Source organism: Hibiscus syriacus, unplaced genomic scaffold, assembly GCF_006381635.1.
Source record: "Hibiscus syriacus cultivar Baekdansim isolate YM2019G1 unplaced genomic scaffold, ASM638163v2 tig00013285_pilon, whole genome shotgun sequence".
Lineage (NCBI taxonomy): Eukaryota > Viridiplantae > Streptophyta > Magnoliopsida > Malvales > Malvaceae > Hibiscus > Hibiscus syriacus.
In genome coordinates, this window is record NW_024062299.1 from 955,314 (window position 1) to 979,377 (window position 24,064).

General features: G+C 36.9%; 5 protein-coding genes and 1 long non-coding RNA gene across 7 annotated transcripts; 5 read left to right on the forward strand and 1 right to left on the reverse strand.

Moving 5' to 3' along the window:
• Positions 1–106: 106 nt before the first annotated feature.
• LOC120206024 (trihelix transcription factor ASIL2-like) lies at positions 107–7,772 on the forward strand. Of its 2 annotated transcripts, XR_005524076.1 has the most exons (3): positions 107–1,295; positions 2,806–2,908; positions 7,476–7,772. XR_005524076.1 is itself a non-coding variant. In XM_039205769.1 (2 exons), exons 1-2 carry the CDS (start codon positions 425–427, stop codon positions 2,817–2,819), a joined length of 885 nt encoding a protein of 294 aa, XP_039061700.1. In that variant the 5' UTR covers positions 107–424; the 3' UTR covers positions 2,820–3,135. The 2 variants fall into 2 exon arrangements, 1 of the variants encoding a protein (XP_039061700.1); XM_039205769.1 differs by lacking the exon at positions 7,476–7,772 and having other exon boundaries at positions 2,806–3,135.
• On the forward strand, positions 4,182–7,772 carry LOC120206025 (trihelix transcription factor ASIL2-like). The gene is made up of 2 exons (XM_039205770.1): positions 4,182–5,296; positions 7,385–7,772. Exon 1 carries the CDS (start codon positions 4,408–4,410, stop codon positions 5,278–5,280), a length of 873 nt encoding a protein of 290 aa, XP_039061701.1. The 5' UTR covers positions 4,182–4,407; the 3' UTR covers positions 5,281–5,296; positions 7,385–7,772.
• A 1,588-nt stretch (positions 7,773–9,360) lies between these two features.
• Positions 9,361–10,215, forward strand: LOC120206027. The gene is made up of 3 exons (XR_005524077.1): positions 9,361–9,469; positions 9,575–9,720; positions 9,806–10,215. It is a non-coding gene; the product is annotated as an uncharacterized LOC120206027 (long non-coding RNA).
• A 75-nt stretch (positions 10,216–10,290) lies between these two features.
• On the reverse strand, positions 10,291–12,258 carry LOC120206026 (epidermis-specific secreted glycoprotein EP1-like). The gene is made up of 2 exons (XM_039205771.1): positions 12,159–12,258; positions 10,291–11,214 (listed from the first exon to the last, which is right to left on the reverse strand). The coding sequence occupies exon 2, from the start codon at positions 11,071–11,073 to the stop codon at positions 10,306–10,308; it is 768 nt and encodes a 255-aa protein (XP_039061702.1). The 5' UTR covers positions 11,074–11,214; positions 12,159–12,258; the 3' UTR covers positions 10,291–10,305.
• A 2,087-nt stretch (positions 12,259–14,345) lies between these two features.
• Positions 14,346–20,766, forward strand: LOC120206028 (protein SCAR1-like). The gene is made up of 9 exons (XM_039205773.1): positions 14,346–14,697; positions 14,905–15,068; positions 15,700–15,823; positions 15,945–16,077; positions 16,391–16,458; positions 16,611–19,323; positions 19,430–19,576; positions 20,137–20,244; positions 20,334–20,766. Exons 1-9 carry the CDS (start codon positions 14,543–14,545, stop codon positions 20,382–20,384), a joined length of 3,663 nt encoding a protein of 1,220 aa, XP_039061704.1. The 5' UTR covers positions 14,346–14,542; the 3' UTR covers positions 20,385–20,766.
• Positions 20,767–23,121: 2,355 nt separating this feature from the next.
• LOC120205818 (dof zinc finger protein DOF1.5-like) lies at positions 23,122–23,841 on the forward strand. The gene has a single exon (XM_039205613.1). It carries the CDS (start codon positions 23,201–23,203, stop codon positions 23,693–23,695), a length of 495 nt encoding a protein of 164 aa, XP_039061544.1. The 5' UTR covers positions 23,122–23,200; the 3' UTR covers positions 23,696–23,841.
• The last annotated feature ends 223 nt before the right edge of the window (positions 23,842–24,064 follow it).

A 24,064-nucleotide genomic window follows, 5' to 3' on the forward strand; every position in this document is an offset into this window, starting at 1 on the left:
TGATTCGGACCACAAAAGAATAGTTTGAGTACCACTTTCAATTAAAAGAATAATTTAAGTACCAACATAGGAAAAATGTATAACTTTAAGCATCAATTTGTTAATTAAGCTGTTTTCGGAAACGTTAAGCAGGCCAGCGGCAACAAAAAAGGTAACGTGAAAAAAATGCCAACTGGACTAGTTGTAGCCGAGACTAATCCGATGAATGACCCGAGCCACCTGAGCCAGCCAGTCGGCCCAACCTCACGCGCTCTCTCTCTCACGCATCCCGGCGATCCCCCCTTTTCCCCTATTATTCCCTTTCCCTGCTATCACGCTCCTCTCATGTGTCGGCCGAGTCATCGCCGAACCCTTTTTAAAAATCACTAACCCTAAATTATTCCCTTTCTAATAAAAAAACAGCCCTCCTCCTTTCGTTGTTTCAATGGCCGATATCACCGATTCCGTTACGCCGTTGGCTATGATCACCCCTCCTTCAACCACTCCCGGCTCACGTATACCCGTACGTGAGGATTGTTGGTCCGAGGAAGCTACGTCCACCCTCATCGACGCTTGGGGTCGACGTTACGTCGAGCTTAATCGTGGGAACCTCCGTCAGAAGGACTGGCAGGATGTCGCCGACGCCTTTAATGCTCTTCACGGTCATAATAAGAAGACCCATCGTACCGATGTTCAGTGTAAGAACCGGATTGATACCATCAAGAAGAAGTATAAGATCGAGAAGACTACGGTTTCGGCTTCTAACGGAACCCTAACGTCGTCGTGGCCATTCTTCGAACGATTGGATTCTCTCATCGGATCCAATTTTGCAGCTAAAAAGGTATCACTGTCGCCTAAGATGTCACCGAAGCCGTCGCCGAGGATCCCCGGGTCTCCTCCTGTGGCTCTTCCGCTTCCGTTACCGTACAGGAAAACTCCGGCGCCGGTCACGGCCACGGTTGTCGCACTCCCGCAGAAGAGGCCGGCTGTCGACGATGGGTATTTCAAGAGAAATTTTACGGCCGTGGCTGCTGCTGCAGCGGCTTCTGCTGTAGAGAGTGACGAGGAAGAGGGAGAGGAAAGTGAAGGTGAAGGGGAGGAAAGGGAAGGGATGAAGAGATTGGCAAGAGCGATAGAAAGGTTTGGTCAAGTGTATGAAAGGGTGGAAGGAGAGAAGCTGAGGCAGATGGTGGAACTGGAGAAGAAAAGAATGCAGTTTGCTAAAGATTTGGAGGTGCAGAGGATGAGGATGTTTATGGATACGAAGGTGCAGCTCGAGAAGATCAAGCGTGTTAAACGTTCCTCAGGTTCCAGTGGTGAGGCTATTCTTCCTCGTAAACCCCCTATATGCTTAGCTTTATATATTGTATTTGTTATTTGATTGATTAAGATGTATATTTTCATGTAATGTGTTCATTTATCTTGTGCTTTTGTAGCTACTTTGGATTTTAAAATCAATTTTTTATTGCTCAGTTGTTTCAGTGTTTTTTTACCATTAGATAGAATGAAATGATAAGGGTTTTAACTTATTGGGTTTTGTTTAGTGATTGAGGAAGTGAGTGGGGCTGCTCACTTTATTTTTGGATAGTCTATGTTATCGTTAAGATTCTAGCATGAGAACTTAAAGATGTTGAAAGCTATAATTAGGAATGGCAACGGGTCGGGTTCGGGGCGGGTTTTGCTCTCCCCGTCCCCGAACCCGAAATGAATCCCCATCTTCAACTCCGACCCAATCTTCGACGGGTTTTTTATCGGGGCGTCCCGTCGGGGATTTTTCTTGCCCCGAACTGACCCGAAATATTATACCCGAACCCGAAAATATTTTATATATAATTAATATAAAAAATATAAAATATTATATATATAATTAATATAAAAAATATTATATATTATATATATATATATATAATCAGGGCGGGGCGGGGATACCTTTCCCCGAACCCGACCCGATATCATTCAACCCGACCTAAATTTGACCGAGTTTCAGGTTTTCCCATCGGATTCGGGTGATACTGCCATCCCTAGCTATAATTGTTTAATATTGGTAATGAACCATTTTCTTCAGTTTGTTGTGTTATGTTTGCTTTATTTGATTTTATAGATGGCCTTTTAGGGAACTGGTCACCCCATTTCGAAATCAGTATTGATGATACAACGGAGTGATATACGGTTTGGGATATATTTTTGGATTAAACAATGACAGTGAATTCCTCAATGATGTTGTTCTTCTACGTAGGGAGTGACCTTGATGTCCTTTTTTTTTATGCTTTGTGGAAGTGCTGTTTTGGAATCCGTTCAAAGCTTTCTTCACTGTATACATGTCTAGATTTCTGCCGATTCATAATTATACTACTGTCTACACTCTACTGTGTGTTTGATGTTGAACCTTTCATGATACCTGGTGTCCCTTCACTTGTTGAACAAAAAAGATATGTGTGCGACTTCTCTCCCGAACATACTTATTTACAAAAATTCTTCCAGTCAGACATCCAGACCGCTCTATTTAGCATAATGGTTGTTCTAAGTATCTATCTAATACACAGGGACAGCGGGTTGAATGATTAATTGTTCAAACTCTTATCGACCTGCTCAGGTTTTGGTGTGAGGTATTTCTGCGGCAAAACGCAGAATATGCCACTCAACCAGTAGGGTTGAATCTTGATTTAAAGTATTCATCCTATGAATGGTTAAGGAAATGAGGTGCATTTGTATACAGAAGCTACTTTTGATCATTGTTGTATGCATTATCCCCCTGCCAGTTTTGCATTGTTTAACATGATTCTTGCATACATAAGCTGAGCAAAGCCTCATTTTCCTTTGTTGCAGATATTTACAGCTAGCCAGTCTGGGGAAGAGTTTTGACAGATATTTCCATGAAGAATATAATATTTCACCATTTACACTCATCCCTTGAAAGTATATATAGATATTTGTAGCAGACACTGGGTTCTCAGAAGATAACCAGCAATTGGCAGATAAGGATTGCCTGGAGATTTTTGCCCTTCATTTGGGGGACACAAAAAAAGAAAGAAAGTGAAGTCGTTGTAATTTAATTTGGACCTACACATTTGGTCCAAATCTCTTCTGTTTTAGTTATTGAGTCTCTTGTAAGTCTGTGTTTTGCTGCAATGCACAAGGTTGATTGGGTTGTATCCATTTAGCTAAATGGCGCTAGCCAAGACCAAAAGTCCAAGTATCCGTGAGACTCACGTAACGCATCAGTCGGCGGCCGTTCATCAAAATCATTCCCAAACATCGACGCAACCGCCTCTCAACGCTTCCCTTATTGGCCCATGAATCGGAATTTGGACATTCTTTTTATTTTAAATATTCGATCTAAATATGATGAATTTTAATTCTACTTATATCAATAAGATTAATTTTTATTGAAAATTTAAATTGGGATTAGATTTGAGTTTAAAGTAAAAGATATTGTTTTGGATTCGATTTAGAAATAATAATATAATTAATCTTTACATTTAGAAATAATTATTATAAGAGTAAAGTACATAAATGATTCTTTTACTATATGATGTTTTGTTAAGCTATTAAAAGTTACAAAATAGTCGTTCGATTATAGAGAGTTGTTTTGTTGAGTCTGTCGACTATTAAAAGTTACAAAATGATTACCCGACTATTCATTATATTCTAAACTCATCTTTATCTGTTGAAAAGTTAACGGTAATCTGAGTTGGACGTTAACATGCTTATCAAAATATGATAAAATCTGATCTTATAATCTCAAACGATTATCATATTTCAATTAACATGTTAACGTTCAACTCAGACCATCGTTAATATTTTAACGAAAAAGGACGAGTTTGAAACATCATGAATAATCATGTGATCATTTTATAACTTTTAATAGTCGAAGAACTCAATAAAACAATACTATCAAGAACCATTTTATAATTTTTAATAGTCAAAGAACTCAATAGAACAATACCCTATAGTCAAGGGATCATTTATGTACTTTATAATTATTATAATATCCTTTTATTTTTTTCCAATCAGTCCCTATTTCGTTAAATATATATATATATATATATATATATATATCGTAATATCAAAATGATTTAATTAATAATAATAATGATAACAAAAATGTCATTTAAATAAAGAATCATAATAGTATAGTAATTATAAAATAAAGTGGATATCCCGGGGACGTTAATCAGGCCAGCAGCAAGAAAAAGAAAAAGAAGAGATAACGTCAAAAAATGCCAACTACTCTAGTCGTTGCCGAGCCTAATCCGATGATGAGCCAGCCAGTCACCAGTCACCCCACCTCGCGCGCGCACTCTCTCTCTCTTCCCTTTCCCTACTCTCACGTGTCGGCCGAGCCATCGCCGAACCGCTTTTTAAATCTATAACCCTAATTTCTCCCCCTCCTAATCAAAACCCAACCCTCATTTGTTCATCTTTTCGATGGCCGATATCACCGATTCCGTTACTCCGTTAGCTATAATCACCCCTCCTTCAACCACTCCCAGATCACGTACGTTACCTGTCCGTGAAGATTGTTGGTCGGAGGAAGCTTCGTCTACCCTCATCGACACTTGGAGTCGCCGTTACGTCGAGCTTAACCGTGGGAACCTCCGTCAGAAGGACTGGCAGGATGTTGCCGGCGCTGTTAATGCTCTTCACGGTCATACTAAGAAGACGCATCGTACCGATGTTCAGTGTAAGAACCGGATTGATACCATTAAGAAGAAGTATAAGATCGAGAAGACACGGATTGCGGCTTCTAATGGAACCCTAACGTCTTCGTGCCCGTTCTTTGAACGATTGGATTCTCTTATCGGATCTAATTTTTCAGCTAAAAAGGTTTCGCCTTCGCCTATGATATCACCGAAGCCATCACCGAGTTTGTCACCCGGGATTCCCGGGTCTCCTCCGGTGGCTCTTCCACTTCCGTTGCCCTACAGGACGACTCCGGCGCCGGCTACGGTTGTCTCGCTTCCACAGAAGAGGCCGGCTGTCGACGATGGGTATTTCAATAGAAATTATTCCGCCGTTGCTGCTGCTGCTGCTGCTGTAGAGAGCGACGAGGAAGAGGTAGAGGAAAGTGAGGGAGAGGAAAGTGAAGGTGAAGGAGAGGAGAGGGAAGGGATGAAGAGTTTGGCAAGAGCGATAGAAAGGTTTGGTCAAATGTATGAAAGAGTGGAAGGGGAGAAGCTGAGGCAGATGGTGGAATTGGAGAAGCAAAGAATGCAATTTGCTAAAGATTTGGAAGTGCAGAGGATGAGGATGTTAATGGATACGAAGGTGCAGCTCGAGAAGATCAGGCGTGATAAATGATCCTCGGGTTCCTGTGGTGAGGCCTATTCTTCCTTATAACACCCCATATGTTTAGCTTTATATATTGTTGTATTTGTTATGTTTCCTAGTTATTCTTGGATTTTTAAAATATTTTTTTAATACGGGTAAATACAGTGCATTATCTGTTCAAAGATACCTCTCAATCATTTGTTACTGAACGTTCATACCCTAGCATTCATGGGTCTCGAACCTAAGACCTCAAGGAATAACAATAATTCCTTTACTACCGAGGTCGCCATGCTTTTTGCTTATGTTTTTAAATGTGTTTTGACCATTAGATGGAATGAAATAATAAGGGTTTTAACTTATTGGGTTTTAATTATGTGGATTCTTATGTGCTCTGTTTAGTGATTGAGGAAGTGAGGTGGACTACCCACTTCGTATTTGGAGAGTCTTTTATCTTATTATTAAGATTCTAGCATGAGAACTTGAAGATGTTCAAAGCTGTAATTGTTAATACTGGTAGTGAACCATTTTCCTCAGTTTGTTGTGTGTTGTGTTTTCTTAGTTTGATGGACGACCTTTAAGGGAACTGGTCAGTGGGTGTTGAAATCAGTATTGATAATATGTAGGGTAATGTTCTTTCATGGAGTGATGCATCAGTTTGTGGTATGTTTTTGGAATAAACAGGGGCAGTTAATTCCTCAGTGATGCTGTTCTTCCCCAAAGAGGGTGACCTTGCTGTCCTCTTTTATGCTTCTTGTGGAGTGCTGTCTTGAATCTGTTCAATATTTTCTGTTGAAAGCTTTCTTCGAAGTATAAATGGCTGTAGATTTTGACTGATTCATAGTTATACTACTATATTTTGTGTGTTTGATGTAGAACCTTGCACGAATACCTGGTCTCCCTTCATGTATGCTATACAAAATGCATTTCAATTGATTTCAGTTTGAAGATTATATGCCAGAGCATTAAAAGTTTTTAGTTTTATGTTTCTTTTGATGTTGGAAATGACTGACTGAACAGAAGTGGCACAATTTGCTTATCTTGTTATCCATATAGCTGGTAAAAGGAGGTTGATCCTGTTTGATCATTTGCCTTCCCGAATGTTGCTTATTATGTTGGCTTATTGGGTATTCCGTTTTGTTAAATGCATGTTTATGATGGCCTTAGTCTCATAAAGTATGCTTATTTGGAATGTCCTATTGTGTGCAGGCTTACTAAGTTGATAGGTCTGAGGTGTGAATGTGTGTGTGTGTTAAGGGTGGGGTGTGGCTAGGTAGCTTTTGCTTGCAGACCGGTCAGATTTAGGCTTGTGTTGAGATAAACTTTATCTGTTCGTCTAAATTATTTTCTTGGCGTGTCTAAATTATTTTCTTGGCATGTCGGCATAAATTGGATGTTTCTCCAATGCTGGTCAGCTAACAGAGGTTGGCTGCTTTATCGGCAGTACCATGTGCCTAGAATCTTATTGATACCCATCAAAGACTCAATAGCTAAATATGCTTCAGCATTTAAATTGCTCCCAACTCTGGGGTGCACATAGCACAACATAGACGATTTGTCTATAAGTTCTCTGTATGGTTAAAAATGTTGGCATTTCCTGGTTTAGAAAACAGTTAAATAACTACCAATTTTGATGTTTGCCTTTTGCAATATAAGTTGTCTTTTGAATGTGATTCACGATGAATGGCTCCGAGGCCGAAATTTTTTGGATCCGCTTAAGCTTGTGTTATATTATATATATGAGTTCTTCTCTGTTGAACAAAAAGATGAGCGTGACTCCTCTCCTGGGCATACTTATCTACAAAAATTCTTCCAAAGTCTGACATTCAGACCTTTCTGTTTAGCACAATGGTTTTTCTATGCATCTGTTTAATGCGCAGGGAGCTCGAGTGATTAATTGTTAGAAGTCTTATTGTGCTCAGTTTTTGTTGTGTGATACGTCTGTGGTAAAATACGCAGATGTTCCACTCAACCAAAAGGGTTGGGTTTTGATTTGATGTATTCATCCTTAGATTTTACGGTCAAGGGCATGAGGGGCAATGAATGCATCATGTTCCCGGTAGTTTTGCATCGTTATCAACCATAAGATTTGATGTAGAGATGATCTCTAAAAAAGGCCCATTTTCCTTTATTGCAGATATCTATAGCTAGCCAATCTGGGAGTGAGTTTTGACAGGGAAGAACATGAAGAATATGATATTTGACTTTTATACTCGTTCCCTTGAAAGTATATAGTTATTCTGGTAGATACTGGACTCAGAACTCAGAAGATAACCAGCAGTTGGCAGATAACATTGCCTGAAGCTTCAAAGTTCCTTTCTTTTGCCTTTTGCCTTTTGCCCTTCATTTGGGGGTTACAAAAACTGAAGTTGTAATTTAATTTGGACCTACACATTTTGGTCCTATGTATTTTGTTTTAGTTAACTTTTTGTCTTTTTTTTTGTAAGTCTGTTTGCTGAAATGGACAAGATTAGGTTGTATTCTGAAACACTTGTGGTAACTATCCCCCGCCAAAAGCTTTGATTTCGCGAGTCTTTGTTCCTCTATTTCTATTGAATCTGGGCTAAAATCTTCACAAAATTCATAAAAGAACATTTTTCTGAAGTGGTTCGTCTCATGCTGTAGACTATGCCACAATGAGCCTATATATGTCCCGAAAAGCATTCACATGAAGGGGTTCGTTAAGTTTACAGCAAACTACAAAGTAGATGAACGTCCACCAAGAGAATCCGATTAGCTGACCTGGTGCAACCTAGCTAAAAACCTTCTGAAGTGTCATTAATGGCAGCGTATCGACCTACTAGTACTTTAAAACCAAGCCTTCTCCTTGCGCACATCCACTGCTACACCCCTCAGGCAGGTGCCATGAGAAATCAGAACAACAAAATACCAAGGAAACGTTTGATTTACGTAAGATTCTTAGAATATAACATTATCAGATACATTATATAAATTTATTGGATTTATTTGATATTAATATAAGATTAGAATATTTAATTAGGAGAATATAATATTATTTGAAATTAGATTTTATCAAATTATCCTTGTAATATATTTTTTAACAAATTGAATTTTAATATTAAATTTAAATATTTATATAAAAAAATTATAAAACTAATTTATTATAATATTTTAATTTTCCAAAAAAATTTATATTTCGTATATTAGTTTTCAATGATAACAAACAACAACAGGAATGAAGATAATTGAAAAAATATTAGGGTTTACTATTACCAATAAAAGTCGATAGAGAAATATAAATATCTAAATTTGTTCTAATGGGTTGCTTTTCTTTTAATAGTATGATGTGATTATAAGATAGTATTATGATAAACATACAAGGATCATAAAAACGCAGCTACTCGAATCTAAAACCTTTAGAGAGAACAATACTCCCATTAATTACTGAAGCCATAATTACATTGTAATATCATAATAAACATAATGACAAGGATCATACAAAAATCTTCAAATCAATGACATAAGTACATTGATAACATCAAATTCAAATAATGACGAATGCATCCCTGTTGCAGACATTATTATTCAGTTCTTGCTTGGGCTATTTATTCTTAGTGGTAGGTGTCCAGTAGGTTGCAAATGGCTCTTTATTCATCAAGAGAAACGTGGATGGGTGTTGGTTGCAAATGACTATAAAAACGCCGATGGTTAATCTACTGTCTTTTGTGTGCTTGATCGCATGAATACATAGTCACCCTTCATGTATTCTCTATAAGATGCATTACTTGAAAGTTGCATACCTGCGGTGGTTATATATTGTATGCTATGGATCATCTCCCTGACTTTCCATGTGGAGTTCATGTCTAAACAATGTCCCATTTTCTTTGTTACAAACATTTATAGCTAGCCATGTGAGGAAGAGTTTTGACAGAGAAGAAATGAAAATGACCTCACCCCATCTCATTACTATGACGGAGAAGAAGAGTTTTGTGGGAGTGTTCCACCTCAAAATATTTTTCTTCAAAATCTCCATCGACGTTATTCTCATAAATGCAATACGAACAGAACCGCTTGGTGAGCCAGTCGTCTTTTGACAAATCCAAATGAGCTTATCCCTACGAACCATGCATGACTAGTATAAGAATACGATACTTGAAGAGCTAAATCAATGGCAGCAACAAATCATAAGATGGCCCTGCTTTTCTTTTTCTTCTTTATCTTACAGGTTTGAGGGACCTCTTCCTTTTGAACTTGAAACTGGGTAATCTCATGCAATTTCTGGGGAAATTCTACACATTTTTTCTATTGAAAATACTTGTTTCAAAGATGTCATATCTATGTGTATGATATTTTCTTTGTTTGTCAGGTATGTTGGTGTGGGTGACTCTGAAGATGATCAACTCTTTTACTACTTTATAAAGTCGGAGAGGAAACCTGAGGACGACCCTCTTCTGCTATGGTTATCTGGTGGCCCTGGCTGCACCTCCTTCACTGGTCTTGTTTTCAGAATCGGTAATAGTGACGAAAATAGACATTAATAAATTCTCGTACTATATATCCGTATTGTGCTTTGCTCATATTAGATGTCCATTTGCAGGTCCTTTGAAATTTGAGGTTGTGGAGTACAATGGAAGCTTGCCTACTTTGGTTTTAAACCCGTACAAAACTATAAAAACTGACAACTGAATAAAAAGCCTCTTTTCTGTTGTGTTCTTTTGGACAATAAAGATTTGTTTTCAGATGTCAAACTTCCTATTTGTCGATTCACCAGTCGGAGTCGGCTTCTCCTATGCAAGAAACGAACTTGATGTGAAAACAAGTGACTCCAAACAAGTTCGCTATCTCCACCAATTTCTTCTAAAGGTCATCCTAAAATAGCTGTCTTCAGTTATCACCGTTGTGTATACATAAATGAATCACCGTTGGCGGGGATTCGTATTCTGGGATTACAGTCCCAGTCCTTGCTCAAGAGATATTAAACGGTAAAGTACTAAAACCCTGAACTGAAAAAGAAGAAGAAAATCTTGTGCTGCACTTTCAATTTCCCGGGATTCCCGTTTAAATGAATCACCGTTGGCGGGGATTCGTATTCTGGGATTACAGTCGGAGTCGGCAAATTCCTAGTGAACCGCACCTTTTTGGAAGATTGCAAAGGCTTTCGTGGTCTTCACCATCAAAGAGTTTAAAGGTGTTGTCCCAATATCCCCAATTGACGTTTTCATTGTATGTGTAGATCTTAAGGTTACCATCTGATTCCACTCGGAGCATGGAATATGTGCCATTGTATTTAGGCCTTGCCAAAATGTGGGTTCCTGAACTGGAAGAGCCTTTCATATCATATGCAAACCCTAACTCGAAAGCATATGCTTGTTCGGTCTCCGGCGAGCAGTAGAACTTCAGATTTGCTAAGGAACCTTGCTGGATTCCGAACTCATATGACCTATAATATAGCAAAGGCAATGCTGAATTCATGCTTTTATGGTACATCTTTAAGTATCTTTCCTCCATAACGAAGCTGTAAGCTCCTTTGGAGCCATCGGCAATAGACGTGCGGCTAACCAGCTTGTTTGGACCATTGGCTCGCAGGGATTGTCCCACCAAAAGTGTGTCCGTCGGGTGGTCGAAACTCTGCCAAATAAATTTGCCTTTCTTATCATACAAAACCAAGTTACCGTTTTGTAATAGTTTCAATCCTACCACACCCTTGTTGGCCGTGCCCGTCTGCCATGCCACGGTTCCATCGGCATCAGCCAGCTCTAGATTTCCGTTAGACCCGAATGTCAATGTGGCCCTTTCACCGACAGGCCTTCCTCGGTTGGCTTCCCAGACCCATCTCATTATGGACTCGGACCGGCGACTTCCCATTCTTAGTGCTAAGGTGAAAGCATTAGGAGTGGTGTTGTAGAAGCATAATTGGAATGGTAACAAGGCAATGGCTAGTGCACGATAGTCTGCGAGGTACTCGACGCTTAATTCTCCTAAATCACCTTCGTTTACGTACTTGAAGGTCCTTGAGGGTGGAACAATGGCATCGGCTACATTCGAAGAACAAGAGAGTAAAAAGAAAAATGTGATTAAAGAAAGTAAAGAGCTATGCATTTTGGGGCTTAGGGTGTTTGAAGCTTCGTGGATGACATTTTGGGGGAAAAAGATGGTGATTTTATAGTGTAGTTTTTCATTCAATTCTAAGAGCCCAAAACTGACTGGCGTTCTCTTTCGATGGCATTACCATTTCGTGTGTTTGCGTAGATCAGCAATTGTATTTGAAATGGGCACAATACCATTTTCTTCTAGCTGGCGCCCACGTCCATAGTATTTGAAAACAAGCTGCAAATCTTCAAATTCAAAACCTCCTCAACTTTAATTGATTCATATAGGTTGTCATTTTTATATAAAAAAGTGGGTAAACTACATATCTAGTCACCCAACTATTCATGTGGTCCATTTTGGTCACCTAACTATTTTTTTAATTATACCTAACATTACATTTTAGTTTTATTTTGATCATCATCCGTTGACGTGTCACTGTAAGATAATGTCACATCATTATTGGAAAAAATGTCAGCTCGACAGTTTTGTTATTTTTTTAACGACGGATGACTAAAATGAAACTAAAATGTAATGTTAAGTATGAAAACTATGAATCACTTCAAAATTTAAGGTATACTACTTTACGAACTTAACAACAAAGGCCTCTCGTTTCGCTCATCAATGGTAATATCATTTCTCTCAACTTTCAAAGTTTCTCTATTCTCTTCTGTTGTTATTTCAACATATGAAAGAGATTTTCAACTCATTGAAACGACCAAAAGGAATAAAAATACATTTAAAATGGAAAAACAGCAAATAGAAATGACAAGGGATGCTCTCATGCACATATTTGGAATGGGAATAAGTAAATGGACGGTACACGATAGTCTGCAAGATACTCAACACTGTATTCTCTTGAAAGTCCCCGAGGGTGGAACAATGGCATTGGCTACATTCGAAGAACAAAAGACTAGGAAGAAGATGGTGATCAAGGGAAGTGAAAATTTAGGCAAAGAGCAAGGCATTAAAATTAGTTTAAGAAATTCGTCCCCAATAATAAACATCCATAGTACCCAATTCGACACTAAAATTGCTGCAACCAGGGATGGATCGAGTGGGGTGCTGGGGTGCGATCGCACCCCCTAGAAATTTTAAAACCTTTTATATTTTAAGTATTTTCTTATATTTTATATAGATTATCTAATTTCATACCCCCTATATTTTTAATATAATTTTTTAAGTTCGCACCCCTAACATAAATTCTTACGTCGTCCCTGGCTGCAACTGGATCTCTGTAGATAGGTTTGCACCCAATTGGATCTAATATAATCAAAAGGACTATAGTGGTACAGTCAATGACGGACGCATGAATTTATGTCAGGGGGTACGAATATAAAAAATTATACTAAAAATTTAAGGGTGTGAGATTATAAAATTTCAAAGGGTGCGAAACCAAATAATTTATATAAAATACAAAGAAAATACCTAACATATATGGAAATTTAAAATTTCTTGGAGTTACGAGCGCAACCATTACCCCTGGTCCATTCCTGGGCACAGTTACGAGGAGGAAGTGAAGAATGTGAGGTTGAAGATACGACAAAGGTGGTTGCATTATGGGGCTAGTGTCCCTCTAATAAGACACTTAAATTGTGGGTTTCGATGATGAAGTGAAGAATGTGAGGCTGAAGATACACGGCAAAGGTTGTTGCATTATGGGGCTAGTGTCCCTCTAATAAGACACTTAAATTGTGGGTTTCATAGGAGGGTGTTTGCCCTGGTTTTATCCGACCATTCCTTGTGGAGTTGCCACAAGATAGCCATGGTTGGATCGGCTTATAATTAACTGACAGAAGTTCGCTGTTTTTTTCACTGATAATGATATGGAATGATACCAGCCTTTTTGTTGTTGTTTTCATTGTTAATGTGTAGTTTGCTTTAATGATTGATTATAGTCAGTTAGCAGAATTTGAGGATGCCAGCAATCTGATATATTATGACCATTATAGACTGTTCTCACCTATTTTTTATTTTTTATGTAATATCTAAAAAAAATTGATGTTATTTTTTGAGGTCTCGAGTTTGAGCATTTTGATTGAGAGTTATTTTTTAACAGATACAATATTGTATTTACTCCATATTAAAATGGAAAAAAAAACTGACATAAAATACTTAAAAAACATAAAAGAAAAAATGGTATAAACATTAGGGGTAATTTTGTCATTGTATCTGATTTTATTTAATTTTTGCTTTTGTGTTGGATGTGGGGTTCAAATAATTTAAAAAGCTCGGCCGAAAGAGACATGACCGGAGGTATCAAACAAAAGTAATGGTCTGCCCTTTCGTTTGATGTTTTTGGCTTTTATAATCAAGCATCTTAGTAACATGTTCATTGTAACATGGTTCTAACGTTTTGTTTCCAGAAAAAATAAATAAATTTACTCACCGACATACACAACAGCCATTTGAAAGACGTAAATGGTGTTTGGAATTGAAGATTCATCCGCCGGTTAATGATAATAAATCGAGTATTTTGTCTTTCGATCAATAGAATCGTTAGCCCATCTATTTCAATGAGAGTCACTTAACTGCGCATTCTACCATCAACGTGGGTACTGTCTCGGATCCTGCTTAATCTTCACTTGACTTGTGAAGAAAACCTCCATCAGCAACGTTTAAGATTAATGTCGATGGTGCTCTCCTTCAAGGTGCTCGGATCTGGTCCATCGAGGTGTTAGCACGTGAATCTAAGGGGACTTTTGGTTCACTGCATACAATATTACTTAAGTAAAAGATGTAATGACAGGAATAATATTTTTGAAATTTTTTTTAAGATATTTTAGTTTAAAACATCGATAATCTAAAAATATCTAAGAAAAAAATGTAATGACATTCCCGGCCTAAAAAATCCACTATTATTAATCTTACATTACTAGAAATGAAATTTTCGACTAACCAAACGAGGAATGTGGATTCCCAAACGCCACTAAAAGGTTAATTTCGTACTTTCGGTCAACAAACCTGGGTTATTGACTGTGTAGACTTCAGCAACAAAATGATCTGGAGGGCATGCCTTGCAGTGTGGGCAATGTCCTTCTTCTTCATCTTTGCTTTCTCTTTCAGAAGTTAGTTCTGCTCAAATCTCTCTACATACTCTCTCTTTAGGAAACACCACAATAATTTACTTTAAATCATTGTACCATTGGTTCCTCTTGATATAATTCCATTCATTTTTTTAATTCACTCAGTACACTGTTCTTCTAAATTTCTCTCTTGAATTTTTTTTTTGAGAGAAATTTTGAAAATGCCTCTGGTTAGAGCTCAAGTAAAGAACGAGTATAGCCTTGGTAAACCGGAGCTTTACAAGGAAGTTAATAGAGAAGATCCTAAAGCTGTTCTCGATGGCGTCACCGTCTCCGGTCTCGTCGGGATCTTACGGCAATTAGGCGACCTTGCTGAGTACGTTCACTCTTTTATTCGGTTTATTGGATTTTACAGTTTTAATTTGTTTCTCTGGTTCCTTGCATGCTAAGAATTAGTACAAATCGAGAACTTACAGGATATTCGTATTACTTCTCTTAACTGCTTAGCTTATTATTTTAAAAAAATCAATTATATTTTTGAAGAAATATAATTAACTGGTGTGATATGGTTGTTATGATGTAGATTTGCAGCAGAGGTTTTTCATGGATTACAAGAGCAAGTGATGAGCGCAGCTTCTAGAAGTCATAAATTGACGGTTCGTGTCCAACGGATTGAAGCAGCGCTTCCGTCTCTTGAGAAGGCTGTTCTTTCCCAAACAAGTCATATACACTTTGCTTACACAGCTGGTATGGCCTCTGTACACGTCTTTGCTCGGAAGGCCTCTGGTTTTCTCGGTAGATGATGCTTTTTTTTTGCGTTGATTGTACTGTTAAAGAGATGCCTGAATTCAGTACATAATACTTTCTCCTTGTTTGTTTCATTCATGTAGTATGATGCTTTTATGCTTTGGTCTTTTGGCATTTGTTACCTGAATTTGGATTGAGAACAAGGACATCTTGGTTATTGAAGTTCAAATAGTCAATAAGAACTTTTTTTTCTCTGATAAACAAAATAGTCAATAAGAACTTATTTTCAAGGAGAAGCTCATTTTTGGTCAAGCAGTTTTCATGTACTGAGACCAGTATGTTGAAAACATGTTCGATGGAAGGTTTACATTGATTTCATACTAAATGGACCTTGAAATGTTTCAAACTGTTTTCTTTATCAATTTTTATCTTCTTTTAGTTGCGTTTTAGATGTATGTTACTTTCTTGCAGAACATTGCATATAATACACCTTTATGTTTAAGAATCAGTAAACAAGGAGAACAATCTTGTTTGTTTCTTAAGTAACACAAACTAATTTCAAGTTTGAAACTTTGTATTAGCTATGGAAACTTCTATAAAATCTTAATGGGCAGTTGCCCTTGCTATACAGGTTCCCAATGGCACCCTCAAATGCACATTGAGAAAAAACATTTCATCTACAATGACTTGCCACGCTTTGTTATGGATTCCTATGAAGTTTGTCGTGACCCTCCATCTCTGCACTTGCTTGACAAGTATGGTTACTGACATCCACTCCCCCTCTTTGCAATTAAAAACATGTTCAAGTAAATGGATTTGTTACGTGTGTGTCAGTTTGTGTATTGTTTTGGATTCTTATTTTTGCTTTGCTATCAGATTTGATGCTGGTGGCTCTGGCTCTTGTTTGAAGAGATATTCAGACCCAACTTACTTCAGGAGAGCATCAGGTATCTCCATTGAAGAAGATGCTGAGAAATACCCAAGAAATAGGAAGACTCGTAAAAGCAAGGTACCATTTACTCTATTAACCGTCCAGGCTTTGAATCCTGATATTTTGAGGAGCATTTATCTACCTTTCAATCAATTTTCATAACAAGTATTGACTCTCAATTCATGTTAATTAAGTAATTAATTACTTTACTCTTTGTCAAATGAAATTCTTCACGTCACAATTAATAGGAATGTACTTGTTTCCAAGACTCCTATATGTGGAGGTACACTGGATGCAGTTATAACTTTTTCGGGCTCACGTTTCAACTGAATAGCCTACATGTCCTTCAAGTTGTAATAATTTCTGACTTGAAATTGTGAATGATGACCAGAAAAGAAGATCATCCCACAGGAATGGCAAACTGTCACGTGGTGCATCATTGTTTGATCATAGTAGCAGGTATTATTACATGTACATGCATACAACTGCTTACGTGCTCTTACATTCTTATGGACAACCATATCATCAAAATGTATGTGCATTTTCATTTGACTTAATGTATTGAATAAGGTCGTATTAAACTGAAGACTAAGAGAAATCTGACAATGCAGAATGCAATTTACTTCTCCAATTGATTTTGGGCAAATTTCTTCCCCTCAAACTGCATATACAGTCGACATGACACTGACATCTGAAGTGGGAGAGCGTTCAAATTCATTTGATTCGAGAACTGTTTCTGGATATCATGAATCTGTTTCAGAACTGGGTTCATCCATGCTTCCTGAGGAACAGGAACTCAAGGAACGTTCTTCTAGGTTGCTGCATGAAATTGATACCCTTGGTTCAGATTTTCCTGTAGAACAAACTCTGGTTATGAATGATAACTTATCTCACGGTTCATCACAAGAGCAGATCGCCCCAAGTCCATCTTATGTAATGTGGGATGAAAAGGCAGAAATATTGGAGTCCAAAGCAGGAAATTGGGACAGAGGTGAAGTTCCTGAGACAAACTTTGACTTAGATGTGCAGGAAACTGGAGCTGTCAGTCTTGGGGATGGTGACCAAATGGACATCACATCTACTCACATGGATGCTCTCCGATCAAGTTCTATTGAGAACCAAAGTTACGAAATTGAAAGTGAACCAGACTATTACATGGATGCACTGAACACAATAGAATCAGAATATGAAAATGATATTGGGTGCTATACAAAAAGAGAAGTGGAGCAGTGGTCTGAAAATGAGGTCAAGTGCCAAATGAAATGGGAAGTGGAGCAGAATGATGGTGCTAACCATGTTAACACGGAGAATAGAGAAGATGGAATGCCTGCAGTTACAGATGATAATGTAGTTCATCATCTATCTATGGTTGAATCCTCTGCCTCATCCAATATCATTTCTAGCAATGGAATCTCCACGAGTTTACCTGATCCATATCCCTCACAGAATCCTCCCATTGAACAGATGTTGCAACTCTCGGGGAAATCTTCTGATCCTGACAATTTACCCAGTACAGATTTATACACAAGTGATGAAATTCATAATATTCACCCAGTACAGATGTTGCCTAAGGTTACAGATGATAATGCAGACCATCATCCATTAATAATTGAATCCTCTGCCTCATCCAATATCATTTCAGGCATTGGGATCTCCACGAGTTTACCTGAACTATCTCCCTCAGAGAAATTTTCCACTGAACAGATGTTGCAGTTCTCAGGGAAATCTTCTGATCCTGACAATTTACCCAGTACAGATTTATGCACGAGTGATGAAATTCATAATATTTCACTAGTGGAACCTGTCATCAGTGATCCATCCTCCTCCTCTGGCTACTCGGTTTCTGATTCAGCAAGTGATAGTATCATAAACAGTGCCAGTGACTCTCAAAATTCCCATACTGAATTTTCTGGTGTGCATTCAGTAGGGTTCTGGACAAATGGTGGTCTTTTGGGACTTCAGCCATCAAAACCTCCTGATTTTGCTGTATCAACTACAAGTCAGGGTTCTGCAGCCAAAACTAGTGAAGCATTTGGTCCTCCAAATCAAACTGTTATGGCCTTGCGCAATGGACCTGAAGGAAACTCAATTAAAGCTGTTGAGAATGAAGAAAGTATTCAGAAGCTTCCGGGTTCATGTTGTGAGAAAACTTCCCTTCCGATAGCTGATTTGGATGCCAGTCTTGCAAAACCTGTTACTTCTCATTGTAATAGTAGTCTTGATAGTTTTAATGATGTTGGTTCGAGCATAAACACTTCATTCTCACATGGAAACAATCAGCCGGTCACTCTTAATGTTAAAGCTACATCTGTTGAATCTGATGAGGAAAATGATGACAACTCATCTCGGATGTTTGGACTTGGCCATAAATCACTTGTAAATGGCTTTCAAAGAAAAGTGTCGATTGGCCAAAATGGTGAATCTGAACCAACCACTTCTAAAACTGGGGCATTTGAACAGAGGAATGGACATCAGACCACATCAAATCAGAAAATTTCCTGGACAGCCTTCAATGAGCAGATTGGAAATGGATCTCCTGTAAATTCACTTACTTCTTCTCCACCACTTGAACATATGAAAATATCTTTCAACGCCATAGATGGATTTGAGACTTCCAAACTCATATTGCAATTTCCTGATGGGAACCATTGTAAAGAAAGCATTAGGGACATCTTTCCAGCTTTCCAATTGGTCCCACTGCCTGCTTTTCCTGGTCATGATGTTGCTTCGGACTCTGATGACGACACTTTCTGCAGATCATCCCCTTATTTGTCAGATGATTGTCTTAGTCCTTGCACTGAGTCAAATTCTGAGCAGTGGGAATCTGGAGAAACCCCTGAAAGTAAGGACCCTGAGCTGTATGATGCATTAAGAAGATTATCATCAATGGAGCCTGTTTCAAGCTTGTTACAAACTGTGGAAGGAGCCAACGATAGTGCCCATGTTAATAGGGGAAACAAAAGTATAGTTCATGGGAATGGTTTAGAACCATCTCTTCTTGTGTTTCCTGATCTCCCAAGTTTTGATTCTACTAACCCTGTACTACAGGATGAAACCAAAAGCAATTCCAATCAAAAGAACCATCTAGAATTGCAAAATACTATGGAGCTCACATCCCTATCAGCAGCACCTCATCCACAATGGCGGGTTTCAGAACCCTGCTTTGGTGTGACAGAAGAAAGACAACATTCATTATCAGAGTCACTCAGACATGAGCTTGATCTGAAACTTTTAGGGTCTATCATCTCTCAGAATTCTAAGCCACCCTCTGTTAAGCAACAACAAATACATGACAATGGAATTGCAGTAGAACCAGATAAAAAGGTATTATAGCGGTGTTTTCAAAATTGTCTTTTAAACATTTCACATTGAAAAATCTTATAAAGTGGAAACTCCTCGTATATAAATCATAAAAAAACTATGCACGCAGGTGGACCAAGAGAAGCTGTATAGGCAGAAAGACTTATTCATGCAGGTGAACCTAGAGAAGTTGAATAAGCAGAAAGACGCAAATCAGCTGATTAGTGGCAGTGATGTTGATGAAAAGGAAGAATTCTTGCATCAGATCAGAACTAAAGTGAGTAGTCATTTCTTTCTTGATATGTTTCTCTTCGACACCAAAATGAAAATGGGTCTCTCAATTTGGCTCTACCTTTACAGATTAGAATTTCTATTGCTTTGAAGTACAATTTATTTTATCAAATTCCCCGAAAAGGAAAAGAAATAAAAACAGAAAACAGCTGCGTAAATACTTCAAAAATGTCATTAATTTTATAAAAAAAAATAAAGTTTAAAATAACCAGTTTTTTCTGCCTTTAACATTGTTTTGAGATATAATAGTTTCCCACCTCTATTTCACTCTTCCTCCTGTAAAAAGGAGAAAAGTAAAAGAAATTCCTTTGGCATGGGAACAAGCTGGATTGCTGGAGTCCATTGGTTTAGATTGAGCATATTTTGTGTTCTTTGATTGTGAATATCTTGATACTAGTATGATATCTTCATCTTAGCCGTTGGATTTTGTTTAATTGCTTTGAATGTAATCCATATATAATGTGCAGAGTCATATATCCCGTGTAAAGGATGTTACCAACAAATGGTATAATTCATTTACTTGCTTTGTATTCTTTGCTATTGCAGTCTTTTAACCTAAGACCCACAGTCACTTCAAAGCCAAGTGTTACTTCTGCTCCCATGACCAATGTCTCAGTCACCGCGATTTTGCAGAAAGCAAATGCAATCCGTCAGGTTTCCAATTGTCCTCTTTCACCTTTTTATTCCCCATCTGTTTTATCATGAATCATAGCATTAAATTAACAGTTAGGAAGCTTGTTCAGGCTGTTGGGAGTGACGACGGTGAAGATGATGATACCTGGAGTGACAATTAAACTCTTTTGGATGTAAATTCTGCGAGTCTCCATCGAGCTTTACACAATTAGGTGAGTTTTTTTGACATGTGTATAATCCTCGTTTCTTCTTGTAATTAGTTAGTGTCATTCATCTTGTACCTTGTAGCGATCATTAGCATTCATTTCTTGAATGGTTAATGTTTGGAACAGGTATTTAAGTATTTTATGATCCAATCTATCGTTCCTTTATCCATTACTTTTTAATACACTCATTCTTATGATTTAACATAAGATCCTTTTGTTAACCATGAAATTCGTATTTGTGTATTGAAAAGTAATGGATGAAAAATAATAGGAAGGAACTAGATCCAGTCTTTATGTGAGTCGTAATGTAATAAGGTACAACATTTAGGTAATGATTTTATCCATGTGAAAGTGAGAGTCTCTTGAGTTCTCTTTTTCCATTTTTTAGTTTATTTGGACGGACAACTTGTTCTGAAATTTGAGATGTAATCTTAAACTTTAATTTGGGATAACATTAAACAATTTGGGTTGTCATCCCCAATTACTATTCGGCTAAAATGTCTAAGAAAAGCATCTAATTTTTGCCCTTATATAGAAGAAAACGGTGGAGTCTAAAGTCGCCTTAGAACAAGGATTTTGCCAGCTTAAGGTGCAAATAAAAATGGTTGCAATTGCTTGCTTGTCTTGCTTAATGAATGATATCTTAAAGGCAATTTTCACTACATTGCTTCTATTCGGCATTGAAATGTTCAATCTTTCATCTTTTCAATCAAGAATCTTTGAATACCTTTGGGTTTTTAATCTCCACGGACTAAACCAATAAGTGTCTTTAGAATCTCTCAAGATAAAGGAAAATGATTAGAATATTGGGGTTTCTTGCTTTTGTTTAATTTGTCATTTGGTATTTCATATATGTTTTTAATATTCTTTTTTTCTATTTTTTCTCTACCGGGAATAAAGGGAATAAGAACTAGCCGTCATTGAATTAAAAAAAAAAACCATTAAAATTATTTAAGAGTTGACAAAAATTGATGCCCAGTACGTACGCATAAATTTATATTTATATTAAAGATTTAGGGAGTGTAGAGTTATAAAATTTTATGAAGTACGAAATTAGATTATTAATAGAAAATACAAAGAAAAAATTTTAAATATAAGAGAATTTGAAATTTTTTGAAGTGTGATCGCATCTAAGCATTCCTCGGTTCAAATCTGATTAGTTTTGTTTACGAGGCATGGATAGACCAGTATTTTTGAGTCTTTTTATTATTCTAGAGTAAGTACAATGTAGTATCTGTTTAAAGATAACTCTCAATTATTTGAAATTTATCGTTTATACCCTTGATATTTATAATACTCAAACGTGCGATCTCAAGGAACAACAATAATTCTTTTGTCCAAACTATCAAATTATCTTGCAAGTAGCATTGTTGGTAAAGGAGAAAAATAGCTTAAAAATGTTTTAATTAACTAATAAAGCAACAAAGTAAGACTAGATAAGATACTTTATTAATTGATTCATTTTTATTAAAGCAACTTGATATAATCAAGAAGCAACTTGCTACTATATATTAAATTTCATCTTTATACAACTTGATTAGGGCGCTCTCATCTTTTGGATAACCAAGCCTAGCAATTTGTTTTGTCTTTTTAAGGTTTAAGTTTCCAAGTTTTTGAGATTTCAAATTTAAATTTTATCATATATAAATTATGTAAATATTTTCTCTATATTTATTATGTTTTAAATTTATTTTAATTATCGGTTTAATAATTTATTCTTTCAAATATTTTTTTCACCAACACACGTGATTATTCTAGAGAAAGCAGAAGAAAGTACATTGAACTAATGAGTTCAATAGATGGCTGCCCCTGTAAAGATATCTTCTTTCTTCAATCTATACGAGTAATAATCATTTAAAAGGAGACTTCAAAAGCATTGAAAAGTGACAGCATGCCTTGCATGTTAAAGCATAAAAAAAAAGGATTTGCAGTTCCGTATACAATTATATGTATCCAATTTTTAAACATAATTTTGTGTTCGAGTAATGTGAATTAAAGAAAATAATGTTTGAAGAGATTTAAGAGCTAAATAATTATTAAAAACTCAATATATATAAAGAAAAATTCAAGAAATCATCACGTATCATCATTCCATTCATCTAGAAGTGGAATTCCCATTTTTTCTTTGTGAAAAGAACATATTTTTCTTGGATATATTATATAGTCTTATAAAGCAAACGAAATAAATGTAAACAAATCAAAGAGAAATCAAGATTTCCAAACCCTAAGTCAGAAAGTTCAAGCTTTTATCCTATGTATATCTTATTTTCCTTTAAATATAATATACTTTGGGGGGTAAACAAAACCCCGTTGCCACTAGAACCAAAACTTAATGTTTTAAGCTCCAAATTCTCCATCAACCTACCATGATGTTGATGTAAACCCGGTTTTGGTAAATATTAATTCTTTGTCTAACTTTTATTTATATATTGAATATCGATAACGTCGGGATAAACCGAGGGAGATTGATGGGCAATCGTTCTTTGAAAATTTCAAAATTTTATATTTTTTATTGGTAATTTATTTTTGTCCTCAATTTTTTTTATAAATTGTTCTCTTAATATAAAATTTTACATATGTATCTAAATAACGATGAGTGATAACGTGGACAAACAGCTTATAATTAAGCTTTTCCACGCTTAGCTCTTTGCATCGGCGGCTACGTTCCTTTTCACATTCAATTTCTCTCCCTTTTCGTCCCTATATGTTTATATATAAACCACTCTAAAAGCACCCTTTTGCCCTAAGAAACTCTTATTATCTCTGTGGTTATGGATAGCCAAGAAGCTTTGGAACAAGGGATCAAGCTATTTGGGAAAACAATTACGTTGCATGGAAGACAAGAAGTTAAAGAGGAACAAAACGAAGATGATCGTGTTCATTCAACGGTTTGTAAGAGGCCAGACAAGATCATACCTTGCCCTAGATGCAAGAGCATGGAGACCAAATTCTGTTACTTCAATAACTACAACGTAAACCAACCTAGACATTTCTGTAAAGGTTGCCAGAGGTACTGGACGGCGGGCGGGGCTCTTCGGAACGTGCCGGTGGGGGCTGGTCGTCGGAAAGTTAAGCCGTCGGGTCGGGATATCGGTGGGAACCCGGAAGGGTGTTTGTATTATGGGTCTAGTCATGGGGTGCACCAGTTTGAGTTGGAAGGGATTGTACTAGATAAGTGGCATGCGGCGATGCCTAATGGTAGTTTCCGTCACGTTTTTCCGATGAAGCGGAGGCGGATAAGTTGTACAGGTGGTCAACCTTATTGATCTTCAATAGTAGAATCTATTAATTACTTAGCTTTTCATTATTATTATTATTTTCTTACGCTTGCCAAACTTTTCAACGGAAGATTAAAAAATTGTATGGGTTATAGACTAATGTAAATACAGGCTGGTCTTTGATTAATTATTCTAATGCTACAAGTAGATATTACTTCTATCTATACATAGTATCATGTCATGTCGGTAGGTTAAAATTAACCCTCTAAAGTTATAAAAATGATCAAGGGATATGAGAGAGGATACATCATCACCAAACACCATCCTTTAATCTAATTGCATCTCATCATCATATTCTTCTTGGATTTTGATGTAGGAAAGACATCAACATATCTAGTTTGATAACATAAATGAAAT